Source organism: Carlito syrichta, unplaced genomic scaffold (genome assembly GCF_000164805.1).
Source record: "Carlito syrichta isolate Samal-C Ts95f unplaced genomic scaffold, Tarsius_syrichta-2.0.1 Scaffold303233, whole genome shotgun sequence".
Classification (NCBI taxonomy): domain Eukaryota; kingdom Metazoa; phylum Chordata; class Mammalia; order Primates; family Tarsiidae; genus Carlito; species Carlito syrichta.
The window spans coordinates 6,767-22,933 of NW_007247329.1; the positions used below are offsets into that span (position 1 = coordinate 6,767).

At 41.1% G+C, this 16,167-nt stretch overlaps 1 protein-coding gene across 1 annotated transcript; it reads right to left on the minus strand.

Moving 5' to 3' along the window:
- Positions 1 to 1,733: 1,733 nt before the first annotated feature.
- LOC103260525 (interleukin-1 receptor-like 1) lies at positions 1,734 to 7,463 on the minus strand. Its single transcript, XM_008058156.1, has 7 exons — positions 7,396 to 7,463; positions 6,677 to 6,883; positions 5,124 to 5,298; positions 4,864 to 5,026; positions 2,820 to 2,891; positions 1,990 to 2,131; positions 1,734 to 1,896 (listed from the first exon to the last, which is right to left on the minus strand). The coding sequence occupies exons 1-7, from the start codon at positions 7,461 to 7,463 to the stop codon at positions 1,734 to 1,736; spliced, it is 990 nt and encodes a 329-aa protein (XP_008056347.1).
- Positions 7,464 to 16,167: the final 8,704 nt, after the last annotated feature.

A 16,167-nucleotide genomic window follows, 5' to 3' on the forward strand; every position in this document is an offset into this window, starting at 1 on the left:
AGAGTGAGACTCCAACTCAAAAGATAAAATAAAAGCATGCTAAATTCAGATAAACCTATGGGAAAGCTATTAACAATTTGGCTTTCCTGTGAATCGGTAAATTATTAAATTCACCAAACATAAATATGAAATAGCATTTTGTTGTATAATTACACCTCATAGCTAGAGAATTAGTAATGTACACAAATTTTTTTTTTGATAACTTTGTTGTGCATTCCTGTATTCACTCCACAAGGATTTATTGAGCCCTTGCTAGGTGTTAGGCACTGCACCTTGAACTAAGGGTGCAAAGATGGGTAACAGTCATCCCTGTCCTCATGGAGCTTACTGTCATGCCCAGCAGACTGTTGAAGAGATTTTGGTAAGGTAATGTGGTGAGTGGAAGGATAGATACGGTGTGCCAGAGAGCAAGTGGAGGGTGTGTATATGTGAGGTGTGTATATGTGATAAGGGCCTTCCCAGAATAAAGAGGAAGTAATGTGGCGAAATCAATGTCAAAGTGTGCATGCATAACCCTAGTACAACCCTGGCCATAAAATACCCAATCAAGATGCATGTTGCCATATAAGGGGCTAAAATGTAAAAAGGGGCTAAAATGTAAAACGGGGCTAAAATGTAAAACAAAGTTAGCAAAGGGGCTAAAATGTAAGACAAAGGGGTTAAAATGTAAAAAGAAGTTAGCAAAAAGTATATAAGACAATGTCCTGCTGCATTCGGGGCTTAGCCTTTGGATGTGAGTCTGCTGGGCCAGTGATGGCACAATAAACAGTGCTTCCTGGCAAAGAAGCCTCGGTGTCTCGTCTTTCTGTAAAGGGTCCTACAACATGTACTCCAAACAGGAAAGCTTCCCAAGAAAGGTGATACCTGAATTGCGTGATTTATAACAGAGAAAGTAAAGAAATGAACTAGGCTACCATACTTCCCACCAGTTCCACCTTATTTATTTATTTATTCAGAGTCAGAGTCTCACTCTGTTGCTTCCAAGTAGTGGGAGATACAGGTGCACACCACCATGCCCAGCTAATATTTTTTATTTATTGTAGAGACAAGGTCACACCAATTTGCCCAGGCTGATCTGAAACCCCTGGGCTCAGGCAATACTCTCCTCTCTGCCTCCCAATGTGCTAGATTACAGATGTGAGCCACCATGCTCGGGCTCCACATAAATTTAATACTTCATGAAGTTTAACAATGGTAATGCATATTTTATTATAAAGTAGTATCTACGATTCCCTTACTGAAATGGTGGTTGTTACATACCTTCCCTTTCTGTTCCCTTTGCCACCCTCACTGTCAAAATGTGTGTTCATTATGACCAAAAAAAGCTATAAAAGGAAGTATGTTTATAACGTGTTATATAAGAGCACAAAGGAACATATTCCCAGTTTATAGCAGCTATGTTTTCATTCACATACAGTGAAACAGAGAATGCTCATAAAGATACAGAACACAGGCATAACCAAAGACACAGTTGAGCTGCAAGACAAACTCACACAAAAGGAGGGAGAGGAAGAGGGGGAGGAAGTACAATGGGAGAGAAGACTCTCAGCAAACAGAGACATCCTAGAAGCTCAGATTGCAAACAGTATCCTCAAGAGGAGAAGCACATTTTGTGAGCCAAGCTATTTCCAGGGTCTTGCTGGATCTCCCAGAACCGTGCTTCAGCACACTGTCCTCTAAGGAAATGATTTCAGCTGACGGTTGCTCTACAGCACACTCAGATGACCAAAGTCTCAGAAACACTCCTTACTTGGCTTTTTCCTACTTAGTCTTATGGTGTGCTTTAAGACACCATGCGAATTCAGGGCCACGCAGTCATACGTCAGCGATAAGTCCTCTTCCTTCACATGAGCTATTCTTAAAACTTTGTTTCGACACGTCAGCTCGTTGCTGGAACTAAGAAGACAATGGGTTACTTTTGATGCTTATGTTGCAGGTACAAATTCTACGGGAGGGGAAGGGGACGGTTTCACCTAAATATAAAAATACCTTTGCTTTTTCCCTTCTTCCTCTTGAATTCTTGCTTCACCAAAGTCTCTCACTTTGCTTCCATTAAGATTCCACAGGACAACCTCCAAGAACTGCTCACCTTTCCCAAAGCAAGCAGAGCACATTATGCTGGCCATTTTTCCTAGAGGGAGTCCAAGAAATTTACCAATGAGATTTATGTTTCAGTTCATGTCATGCAAAAAATATTCACTGAACGCTTATTCGATGCTCTGCAAGGGTTTCTCTAGCTGTCTCCAGCACCTTCCTTTGTCTGTGCGCCCACCCCCCAACCTTTACCTCCATTTTGCTCAGTTTGGTTTGAAGCTCAGCTCCCTCCACCCTCTCACCTGTAAGGGAAACTAACAATGCAGCTGATAAGGTAGCATTGTCCTTGACTAGAAGCCGGAGTTTCTTTTGAACGACTCTCTTCTACACTTTTCTCCTCCTACCGTCTTCTCTTCAACTCTCCATGAGCTACCTTAGGAAGTCAATGTGCAAAACTGGACCCTACTACCAACGTCTAGAAAGATCGCACTCCAGCTGCCCATCCCAACCTTCTGGAGAGAAGTGAGCATGAAATGAGAGGTGTCAATGAAAGTACCAGGAGGTACACAGCACGAGACAAACATCACCGAGGTATGTTGCTGCCCAAGTGATTCCAATGTTAGCACATGCCCAGAGCACCGGCTTCACAGGTGTCTCCTCACCTTGTCCTCAAGGTCCCCCATGCTAACTGCCTGACCTTTGCTAGAGGAACTCGGATCAGGTGCCACATGGAAGGATTTTCCAGGTAACCCTTGTTTTTTTGCACACTGTTAAAGTTTTCATACCAATTTCCACTTCCTTTGTTCCATTGTGTGGAGGGGCATTGATTACTGGAAACAAAGAAAAGCCTGGTTCATCTTAAAGACAAAAAAAAAGAGAATATAAAAATTAGGAAAGCCTTGGCTCCTCATCAACAACAAGTTTGTATTTTCCTGTTTCTAACCTAATTCATAGCAATGTTTTTCAAATTCTTCTGACAATTAGCTATGGCAACAAATACACACACTCATATGAAACAAAAACATTTAATTGAAATTTTCTCTTACTACCTATGGTGCACTTTGATCTCTTCTAGTCTCTTCTATGGTGTCAAAACCAATGCTGGCCCAACCAATTAAATTAATTCCATGGGCTGGGCTTGGTAGTTCAGCCTATAATCCGATCACTTTGGGAGGCCAGGACATGCCTGAGCCCATGGGTTTGAGACCAGTCCAGGCAACTGGGTGAGACCTTGTCTCTACAATAAATCAAAAACTAGCCGGGCATGGTAGCACACTCCTGTAGTTCCAGCTACTTGGAAGGCTGAGGCAGAAGGATCACCGGAGCCCAGCAGTGGCGGTGAGCATGCCACTGCACTCCGGCCTGGGAGATGAAGTGAGACTCCAACTCAAAAAAAAAAAAAATCAATTGATTACTTATTTAATCGCATGACCTACTATTTGTTAGAAAAATCACTTTATTCAGAGTAAAACTATAGAAAAGGAGGTTTCAAAAGATCCTGGGAAACGATAAATGCATGAGTCCACAGTTCTGCTCACAATTTTCCACTAATGTGACTCATCCTTGGCAAGAGAATTCTTTTGGTCTTGGGAATTCTAATTCCTGTGGCCACTGAGGCCAAAAGACAGGGAGGAAGGGAAGGGTTGGGGAGAGCATCTGGAGCCTGCCGCAACCCTCTGCTCCTTGAAGCTCATTTATTTCAGAGCAGTGTGACTGAGGACCATTTCAGTGGTTGACGGTAAACAGTCAAAGGCACTAATAGGAATGCGATCTGGTGATGCTTATTTTACTAAGCATTTGCTTTGCCCTAAAAAAAAAAAAAACAAAACTACCATACATAAAGGTCAATAAAGGTCAGACTTAATCTACATCTGTGGATCATAATGGGCTAAGGAGATGCCATAACTCACTGTAGATTTCATAAACTATGAATGTGAAGTCTTTTCTCTAAACAGGCTTTTATAAAATTTAAAATAAAATTAAAAAAAAATTATATGATGTGACTTGAGTTTATTGAAGATGTCAAAAGCATTTTAAACCAGAACTGAAAACCACTCAACAATATGTATGTACATCATTGTACCCTATTATAAAGCATCTCATTAAACTTCTAATCCAGTAAGTTATTTATTTATTTATTTATTTATTTATTTTGAGTTGGAGTCTCACTCTGTTGCCCAGACTGGAGTGCAGTGGCCGATTCCTGCCACCGCAGCCTCGCCTGCTGGGCTCCAGTGATCCTTCCGCCACAGCCTTCCGAGTAGCCGGAATTACAGGCAGGCGCTACCACGCCCGGCTGATTTTTTGATTTATTGTAGAGATGAGGTCTCGCTACCCAGGCGGGTCTCGAACCCGCAGGCTCAGGCAATCCACTCACCTCAGCCTCCCAAAGGCGCGGGATGACAGGCTGAGCCACCGAGCCCGGCCCAGTAAGTTATTTTAAAGATTACCTTTTTTTTTTTGCAGTTTACAGAATCTCTGACACCAAATAGGGAAAGAGAAAGTCGTTCATGATCTCTAAATAGTGGTGTTGCTATTCAAAAAAGTCTACTATGATACCATTCTATTCACTTCATCTTTGGAAGACTAAGTCACAAAAGAGGAATAGAAGTGGCTTTGGGTCAGTCGTGTCATTTACCTTTCAAGTTTTTCTTCTTAAATTCTGATAGTGCCTTCAGAAAACTCTCCTTGCTCACAGCAGAGAATGTGTAGAATCAGACGGAACAGGTGAAAGTATCAGGGAGAAAGACGAAGTGCAAGAAACAACCAAGAGCACAGATTTTCCACTTTATTTCCACATTTTCTTTTCTGTTAAAGTCAGTAACTTACCTATAACTTTGAGTGACCTGGTTGCTGTCACCCTGTAATTGACTCCATTTTCGTTGTGTGTAAATTTACACGTGTAATCACCGGCATCGTCACTCTTTACGTTGTCTATGACCAAATATGACTTGTGTGCCCTGTACCTTGATCCTTGAAGAGCTTGACAATTCTGAAATAAAAGTTCCCAATCCCTTTTCTGTAATTCTTCATTTGCATCTATTTTAATTGCATAATTTTCATCTAATTTCCCCAAAATTTCCTTTTACCTTAAACCACTCAAGAGGTGCTGTCCAATTGTAGTTGTTAACTGTAGGACAATTTATTCTGGAATTTTTTTCTGTTCCAAATACTGTTGAATACATCAAATAATCTGGAATGTTGCAATCTGATGGTTTTTTATATATGGTTACATTCACATATCCAGTCTTATTGGAGGTGGGACTATTAAAATAAGTCAGAAAATTAAGAGTCACTTAGCAGAGTTCTAGTCATTACTTAATATTGTTTTCCTTCTTAAAGCAACTGATATATATGTTTATATTTATAAGTATGTGTCTACACAGTGGATATTTTCAAACTGAAAAATAATCATTAAAATTTAGTGTTTCGAATACTTTTTTGTTATCCTTGAGATAGAACATAATCCCTATAGTAGCCCTAAGAATGATTCCCCTCATCCTTTCTTCGGAAACTGTATTTGCTGTAACACCATGATCCCAAAGTAACACAGATAATGAGTGTTTGTGGGGAGTGTACTGTGTGCCAGTCATGGTGGTGAGTTTTTTCAGGCACTACCTCATTTTACTTTCACAATAATGCTTTGACTTGATTGATATTATTATTATTATTATTATTATTATTATTATTATTATTTTGAGTTGGAGTCTCACTGTCGCCCAGACTGGAGTGCAGTGGCCGCTCCCGACCACGGCAACCTCGACCTGCTGGGCTCTGGCGATCCTTCCGCCTCAGCCTTCCAGGTACCCAGAACTACAGGCACACACTACCACGCCCGGCTAATTTTTTTTTATTCATTGTAGAGATGAGGTCTCGCCTGCCCGGCGGGTCTCGAACCCGTGGGCTCATTCAATCCACTCACCCCAGTCTCCCAAAGGCGCAGGATTACAGGCTGAGCCACCGAGCCCGGCTGATTGATATTATTATAGCATAAATGTTTTACAGATAGGAAGACTGGGAGGCAGAAGTAACTGGACAGCATCGTACAGCTAACCAGCGTGGGGTATGAATTTGACGCTTGTTTCATCTCAGAACCTAGACATCCACGAACACATCCTGCCTTTTGATGTAGTTCATCTGACATTTTGTAAGAGCCAAAAGGGGCACAAAATCAAAACATTTAACAATTCATAAACACAGTAGGTAATTTGTAGTCATGCAATCTCATGTGACCTTCCATAGCTTAAGTCCAAGGTTTAAGGCACTGGTGTCAGCCCTTTGCCACCCTCCAGAGGCCCCCGTGATGCCAGACATTTAGGCTACTGCTTCTTGCGCTGATTTGTTCTTAATTTCAGTCAAAAAATGAGCTATTGCTCTTGGTCACTAAGAAAGCTGGGGTTTTCTCTAATTTAGCTACAAATTAATCCCTGCACTTAGAAATCCAAATACAGTAGTTAGCTCATAATCACCTAAACCCCAGCCTGCCAGTATTCCTAGAAGTACTCTCTTATTCAAATCGCTTTATAAATTCAATGGATCCAGGAAGAACTAGAGAAGGAGTGAATGTGAGGGCAGATCAAATAATCAACCATTCAAGAAAGGAGGGCAGATTCCAAGATTATGGTGGTTTTCTGGATAATACCTTCTGATAATGCAGGTATAAATAGCAGAATCATCAACTTTGGCTGGCAGAAACTTAAGACGTTCACCTGAGGCCAACACACGATTTCCTTCCTGAGTGGGAATACTTTTGTTTGTTTTTGAGTAATACCAATCCACAGGGTAACGAGATCGTTCTTGTCTGGGACAATTTGCAATTAAAGCTTCATTTTCCAGGCCCCAGAATACTCTACCTGCAAATAAAAAAAGATAAGTATGACCCTGAAATGATCAACTGAAAATATGGAAATTCCTATATTCTTGATGTTTCTTCTAGTATTAAATTTAGAAGTGGAGAATATATTGTGATATTTTGAGACAGAATAAGTAAATGATTGAGAATTTTTATGAAACATTAATGAATTAATTTGGAACTAAATCTTCTTCAGTGCCCTAATGGTAAAATCAGCCCTGTCTATCTAAACAAGCTGTGAGTCAGTCAACAAACCCTTCAACACCACTTATGTGCAGGTACCTTGTTACATTCTGACATATGTGATTATGTAAAATCAAATTATGATATATTTGTTTTGAAGAATTTCTTCTGATTGATTTGGGAGGAAGAATAATCATAGAGCAAAAAATGAATTTTCCAGTTCACGATTCAACTGGAACAACCGGAAGCAAGCCATTTAAAACAAGGCAAATCTCCTTAGAATTGATTAATTCTAAGTAATTTAAATTTTAGTTGAAAAACAATACTTACTGTATCTCGCTGCTGTGGAATAATGCATGAGAACTGTTAGAAATGCCAGGGTCCACAACCCCATGGTCTATTTATAAACTCAGGGCAAGTGTCGGTAGCTGGTATTGAGATCACCCCAGATGAACCATGGACGTGATGGTGAAGCCTGTTGATGCCGATTACCAAGGCTTAGAGTTGGGAAGAGTAGTCAGTCTCTCCACTAGAAAATGAGTCATACAAAACCACAAGCAAAATAGTTACGGGTAATGATTTTCACTAGCTCAGCAACACCCAGGATAGTCTGTCAGCATGTATTTATTAAGTACAAATACATAACACAGTAGCTTTCAGACATGAACGTTGCATTTATCCCTACTGAGCCTTTGGGTCATACAGCCCTCATAATGATCATGCTATTTCATAGTTATGTTTTTCCCAGACTCACAAGAATGTCCTGAAAGAAGCTAAGCTATGAGAAGATGAAAACGTATTTCTATTTTTGAAATTAAAAAAAGCACCATACAATGTAGTAGACTAACGAAAATACAATATGATCTAAACCCACAGGCATTCTCACAGCTGGCGACAGCAAGCACACATCTGTCACGGACAATCAGACACACAGAGATGGTCATCCCAAGCAACTAAGGAGGAAGGGAAAGAGACCTAAAGCGTGAGCCAAGTAGTTGTCCTAGATACGACCTCCAAAGTCTCAAACATTTGTTCCTGCCTCAGCTTGTCCCTAGGAGTCAACTTTCTACATTGAAGTTCTTAGAAAGAAACTAAATCCTTTTTTTTCTTTCAACCAAAGAACAATTTACTATATTTCTTCTTTACTTAAAAAATCAGGAAAGAGATTAGACCAATGCAGAAATACATGAACATAAGTATAAACACAATAATGCTTAATATAGTTTCAGAAAGTACACTTACTCTAGATATGAATTGGGATATCTTCCTTATTACAAAATTTAGATAAGTAATTGATGCTTACCCAAATGGAGTGACAGAAGAAGAATTTGGATTCAGTCACAGAGCTAAGCACAGTTTCTCCCTCCTTGTTGACTACTGTACTTACCCTCTTTTAAAATAAAACAAAAAGGGGGAAGGGAAACAGACCTATAATTCATCACTCCACCCACCCTGAAGTTCAGGCTCCATGACTTAAATCCATGACTGAAAGAAATGCTGATGCATCATGCACTAGGAATTCCTGACTTTGGTAAATAAATATTTAACCATAAGAACAACATCGAATAACCTTTTCAGAGAAAATGATCAAATCATTTTCCCCGTTTTAGTATTGGTTTCTCAAGCTGAATAATGAGTAATGCTTGCTGTCGATAACCCTGATGTGATGACACTTTTAGTAAATGGTCCTGGCACCGTGGAGCCTGAAGCCTACCCTTCCAGATATTCTTGGACACCTCCTTTGGCAGACACCACTTAGGAATGTTCTGTCCTTTTGAGCAGCTCTGGGGCTGAGAGTTTCAAAATCAAGTCCAGGGAAGGAGCAATGACAAGTAAGTAGCACTACATGAGGCTTACTTAGCAGGGCTCTGTGGAATTTCCGGAATAGGAATCAGCCTCAGACAAACAGAAGTTCCAGCTCCTCAGGTTCAAGCCGGTAGGGCTCTCAGCTTAGATGAAAAATAAATAAATAAATAAGTAGCAACAGAAGATTTTTCTAAAGAGTTCATAGACATCGAGGGAGGCTGTGACTGAGAAATTAACCTCAAGGGAGCAGAGGAAAAATCATAGCTCTCAACTCTTGGGTTCCGTGGAAAAATAAATGTTAACAGCATTTGCAATATCTGATTTCAGCTATGCACAGTTGTTATATCCTTATTATGAGTACACACAACCCACTTTTAACAGGGATCACATTTTGGAAAAATTCAGGGACTCATTCCAGACAAGTACAAGAATATAATAATAGCTAACCTTTCTCTAGAGCATTCTCTATGCCAGGCGGAGTTCTACATGACTTACATGTATGAATTCCTTTCTTCTCTCAATCACTGAATAAAGCAAGCACTATTATTATCATCCCTATGTAACAGACATGGACACTGAGGCACACAGAGGTTAAGCAACTTGCTCAAGTCACATAACTCTAAGAGGTGGAGCCAGAATTTGAACCCACGCAGGCTGGCTCTAAAGACTAATCTTCGAATCCCCCTGCTACTTGTGAAAGGCTGCGAAAGGGAAGGTCTACGTACCGTTTTGAGCCAGTTCACCACCGCCTCTTTGCTCCCCACGATGGCCAGGAAGGCCTGTGAGACGACTTCTTATCTGCGTGGTCGTTCAGCCAGCATTTGGGTGTGCGTGATGGGCTCTGAGAAGAAGAGATGCGATGTCCTGGAGCCGCTGGGAGACTGACCAAGAGATGGACGGCATACATTTAAGAAATTGGGTCTGCTCACCGTCATTCTTTACCTACTTGTGGAGGTTCTTGTTATCAAGGACATCTTACAAGTTTGGGCCTGAGACCTTGGTCAGGAGCCAGCAAGTCTGGAATGTTGTCTAGGGTTTCGTAAACACCAGATAAAGGGTTGCTCAATAAAAAAAGACAAACCTGGAATTTATATGTTGTATCCTGAAAGCTTTTCAAGACATTTATTAACTTTGGGCATTTATGGATTACACTAGGTCACAGATGCATTGATTTCTTAGTCTCAAAAATGAGGTTTCGGTCAGAATTTGAACATCATGATCATAGAATTTTACAGAAGCATTTAATAAAGTATATTACTGGAAAATAATTCAGTAATTCCCTTGACAATGAAGTCCTTTTATTCAAAGTACAATACTGTGTGGTACTTACCATCATCATTCACATTTTACAGATAAAAATAAAAACCCAAGGATAAAACCAAGACTGGTCAAATAATTTGACCAAGCTCACCCAGCTGCAGATGGGGTTGAAACAGGATATGTCAAACCTCAAAGACAAGCTTTATTTTTTTCTCTAATGTCAACTGAAAGAGAGATAAATTATATTGGTAAAGGTTTTCTTTCTATAATTGGAGATGAGTTATTAAAATAAGCTAATCTGTAGTGTCTTCTTTAAACAGAACTAAATCGTTTTGACTTCTCACAATGCTGACACCATCCAGCCCAGTATATCTTAATTTATAGCAACTTAAGAGAAGCTTTGAAAAGGCAAGGTATCTACTAAATAAATAGAGCATGGCAGGTGACTTTAGCAGCTGTAAATTTCTACCAAGTAAATTATACATCTTCTAGTGTCTGCTTGTTTCTAGAGTAAACACCCTTTTTTTTCAGTTGGAGTCTCACTCTGTCGCCCAGGCCGGAGTGCAGTGGCACTCTCATGGCCACCCCAGTGTCAACCTGCTAGGCTCTGGTGATCCTTCTGTGGCAGGAGGCAGCATATGCTCAAATATATTTCTTGTGTGATTGAGTGAATAAACACAGAAACACATGTGGCTGATTCAGGATCAGCAGTTGGCCTCACCAGGGCTGCCACTAGTCCAGCGGCAAGAAGGAGGGGTTGATAGCAGTTAAAAGGTATTTCCTTTTGAAAGGCAAGTTGCAACTTTAAAGGCCCACCCAGCCCCAGGCAGGTTTTGTTTAAGAAAGGCCAAATGGCCCAGAGACTGGCTATTTCACGGAAATGGAAAAGAGTCTTATCTAAAACCCCTCTTCTGAAGTTGGTGTTTACAAGCCTGCAGTTCCTGGAAACCATTTGTTCTTTGAAAAATCTGATTTTGCTGAGTACAACCTTGTAAGATTCCAAAGGAAATATGTAATCACTCAACAAGACCCCCTCCCTCACCTAAACAAGGGTATAAGACCCCAGGTCACCTGTTCTGGGGCGCTCGGTCTGGACGCATTAGTTCCATTGAGCCCGCTGTGCTAGCCAGCATAATAAAGTGTCACTTCCTATAATAGTCTCGGTGTCACGGTCTCTCTATTTTTCCGGCTACACTTCTACTTCACCCTTCCAAGTAGCTGAAACTACAGGCATATGCTACCACGCCTGGTTAAGTTTTTATTTATTGTAGACACATGGTCTTGCCAAGTTGCCTGGGCTGGTCTAGAACCCACAGGAACCTGTCAATCCACTCACCTCAGCCTCCCAAAGTGCTGTGATTACAGGCTGAGCCACCAAGCTTTGTCAACATCCTCTTTTTGAGAACTCACATCACTACTTTTCATTTTCGAATTCATCCCATAGAATCCAACCTAATTTAACCATTTGCTCCCGAGATTTTGGGTTACAGTTTTGAAAACTTATATGTAACTATAATCTGCTTCTCTGACCTTTTCACTAAAAACAAAACTTATATTACAAGAGTAACAGCTAACTGCTTGCATGTGGAATGTGGCACTCATTTTCTAACTTAGAAGATACCATTCAAGGGTTATTCATTTGACTTGAGTGATGTTGCAGCTAAACGCAAGTCAACACACTCCAGAACTGGCCATATGTAGCCTGAATTTACATGTCAAAAGCCAGGAAGTTTTTGGCGCGTTAAGCTTGTATGAATTTCAGTGGATCAGGCCCTTGTTAAGGAATTCTCACAAGGGAGGACCAAAAACAACAGAATTATCTTTTTGGTGGGAAGGCCACTTGTAGGACACTGAGAATTTGTTCCTCTGGATCAAATGGTCCATGAAAATTTTTATCTGTAAGTTTTAAGAACTTTGCATCATGATTTACAGAAGAAACGTCCTGAGTTGTGGCAAATAGATGACTATTTCTTCCACCTTGAAAATGCACCTGCACCGCGCCTTTGGGAGGCTGAGGTGAGTGGATTGCCTGAGCCTGCGGGTTCGAGACCCGCCTGGGCAGCGAGACCTCATCTCTACAATAAATCAAAAAATCAGCCGGGCGTGGTAGCGCATGCCTGTAATTCCAGCTACTTGGAAGGCTGAGGCGGAAGGATCGCCGGAGCCCAGCAGGTCGAGGCTGCGGTGGCCGGGAGCGGCCACAGCACTCCAGTCTGGGTGTCAGAGTGAGACTCCAACTCAAAAAAAAAACAAAGACAAAAGAAAATGCACCTGCCTACACCATACTGCGTGCTCAGCAGTTTTTGACCCCAAAAGGCATGATCTCCAAGCCCCTCCCTCCCTATTCACCCCATCTTGCCCCGAGATCCATACCCCATCCCTGATGAAAAAAGTCCTCAAAAGGAAACATTTTGCTGATGTGGAAGAGGTGAAACAAAAAATTGCAGAAACACCAAAAGGCATGAAAATCGACAATTTCAAAACTGTTTATAGCCGTGGAAAAAGTGTCTTGATAGGTGTATTGCATCGAATGAAGAGTAATTTGAAGGTGACCGAAGTTTAAAGATGTTCGAATAAACACACAACTTTTTATAAATAAATTCCGGCTTTTGGGTAGTCCCTCCTCATAAACATGGGAGTGGGTTTTTTTCCCTCGTTTAATTAAAGAGCACCCAAGGTGCCATTTTTTCCCCCATTTTTCCTTGATGAAAATGTTGATAGGACCTGCAATGGTTGGGGTTGAGCCTGCGTAGTGCCAAGTGGGCTGGCCTGGGCCTCCGGAGGCCAGGTTGGGCCCACTCAGCTCCTTCAGCTGTGTCACCTTGGGCAAAGCTCTTGTCTACGGGATCTTTCTCTGTTACACTTCAAACTCTATGCCCGCTCCTTCCCTCCAAACTCCTTCCTGCCTCACCCAATTCTCCCCTCCCAAAATGAGAATAAACTGGCATACATTCAAAGAAAAACCGGTATCACAAAGGTTTTGTATCTCCAGAACAGGACGAACTTCTGATCCCCTCCAGCATTTCCCCCCCCACCCCCTATCCCTAAGAAAAGCCAGCATTTCCCATGGTCTTCCTTGTTTCAATGATGGCAACCCCATCCTGACTGTTGATTCAGACCAACTATATATGACTGACTCTTCTCACCTCCACATATCTGACGTGAATCCATCTTGACGACCTATGGCAGGAGTCCTCAGACTACGGCCTGCGGGCCACATGCGGCCCGCCGAGGACATTTATCCGGCCCGCCGGGTGTTTTTGCCGCCTTAACTTGTTACGACTAGCAGTGACAAATATGGAACCGGACACTGACCATCTCATTAGCCAACAGCAGGCCCATAGTTCCCACTGAAATACTGGTAAGTTTGTTGATTTAACTTTACTTCTTTATTTTAAATATTGTGTTTGTTCCCATTTTGTTTTTTCACTTCAAAATAAGATATGTGCAGTGTGCATAAGAATTTGCTCATAGTTTTTTTTTTAAACTATAGTCCGCCCCCCCAACGGTCTGAGGGACAGTGAACTGGTCCCCTGTTTTAAAAGTTTGAGGACCCCTGACCTATGGGTTTCACCTTCAAAAAACATCCTACATGCATGTACTTCTCCCCACCTTCATGGTAGCTGCCTTTCTTGTCTAAGTCACCATCCTCTCTTGCTAGATTTTAATTCTAACTTCTAAATTGGTATCCTTGCTTCCATCTGTTCCCCCTCTTCAGACTATATTAATACAGATGCTCTGGAAATCTTATCAGAACCTAGGTCAAATCAAAGAGGCCCGCCAATGTCCTTCACCTTACCCAGAGGAAAAGCCAATACCTGTACAACCGCTGCGAGGGCCAACCTGATCAGACACCTGATCACCTCTGTGATCCTTTCTCTCCAATTCGAGTCCTCCTTGCTGTTTCTGGAAGGTGCCAGACCACCCTGCTGTTCCTTCACCTTGGACGGGTTCTTCCGGTTACACACAGAGCTAACTCTTGCCCGCTCCACATCAGCGCTTGGACAATATCTTCTCAGTGAGACTTAGCCTGACGACTCAATTTTCTTTTCTCTCTCTCTCTCTTTTGCTTTTCTTTTTTTTTGCTTCTAATATTTTTTCCAATTGAAGTGAAATCCACATAATATAACATTAACCACTTAAAAGTGTGCAATTTAGTGGCATTTAATGCATTCACATTGTGTTGCAGCCACCACCTCTATCTAGCTCCCAAATATCCTCAGCATCCTTAAATATAAACCTGCGCACATTCGCCTTCCCGTCCCATTCTTCTATCTGCCCCAGCCCCAAGCAACACCAATCTGCTTTCCATTTCTGTGAATGTACCTATTTTGAATATTTCATATATATGGAAACATACAATAAGTGCCCTTTTGCGACTGCAACAGTTGAATAATATTCCGTGTGTGCAAAGATCACACTTTGTAGATACACTCATCTTTGGAGGGACATTTATATTGCTCTTCTCCTTTGTCTATTTTGAATAATGCTATAGACATTGGTGTCCAACTATTGGTTTCAGTCCTTGACCAATAATTTTTTAAAAATTATTTTATCTTATTTTAAAGATGTGGGGTACAATTCAGGATTAGGTATACAAGTGGTCATCATACAGGTAAAGTTTGGGTCTCCTTTTGGTCCCTACTTTGCCTGGTTTGAGGTCAGTTATCCTTATTTATATTGTGCCCCCATGTCTCCCTCCCCCCAGCAGTATCCCACTACTGCCAATCTCCTTCTTATAATATTATGGTAAATGTTCAGGCTCCGCTTATGAGTGAGAATATGTGTTACTCTGTTCTTTGTTTCTGTGATAGATCACTGAGTATTATAGACTCTAAATTCATCCAAGTTGTTGTGAAGTCAGTATGTTTGTCTGTTGTTATGGCTGTGTAATATTCCATTGTGTATATGTACCATATTTTTTTTATATAGTCCACTTTCAATGGGCAGCACAGTTGGTTCCATGCTTTTGCTATTGTGAATATTGCTGCAATAAACATGTGTGTGCAGGTATCTTTTTTGTAGAATGCTTGAGTTCCTCTGGGTATATTCCCAGTAGGGGAATTGCTGGGTCATATGGAAGGTCAACGTTTAGTTCTTTTAGAAATCTCCACACTGTTTTCTAAGAGGCTACACTAGTTTGCATTCCCACCAGCAGTGTAGAAGCATTCCTTTTTCTCCACATCCTCACTTAAATGTAAAACCTTGAACTATAAGGAAAAAAAAAAGAAAATCAGGAGACACACTGATGGAAATTGGAACTGGCAACCAATTACTGACCAAAACCCCAAGTGCCCATGCCATGAGAGATAAGATAGAAAAGTGGGACCTCATCAAACTGACAAGCTTCTGCAAAGCCAAAGAAACCACCAATAGAGTAGGGAGACAGCCCATGGACCAGGAAAAAATATTTGCCAACTGTATATCTGACAAAGGCCTAGCATCTAGGATCTACAAGGAACTCAAACATGCTGAAAATAACAAACAAACAAAAACATAGCCCCATTACAAAGTGGGCAAAAGATATGAATAGGCACTTCTCAAAAGAATATATACAAGTAGCCAACAGATACATGGAAAAATGCTCAACCTCATCAAAGAAATGCACATTAAAACCACATCGAGATACCACCTAACTCCAGTCAGGTTGGCCGTCATCAATAACTCAAAAAACAACAGATGCTGGACAGGTTGTGGGGAAAAGGGAACACTTCTACACTGTTGGTGGGAATGCCAACTAGTACAACCTCTGCGGAAAACAGTTTGGTGACTCTTAAAAGGTCTAAAAATCAGCCTTCTATATGACTCCATAATCTCCCTACTGGGAATATACCCAGAGGAACTCAAATCACTCTATGAAAAAGATACCAGCACCTGTATGTTTATTGCAGCATTTTTCACAATAGCAAAGACATGGAACCAACCATGCTGCCCTTTGAAAGAGATTGGATTAATAAAGTGGGGTACATATGAAGTGTTTGATGTGTTTGCAGTGTTCAAAATGTTTGAGGTTTAATGCTATTGATTTTAGT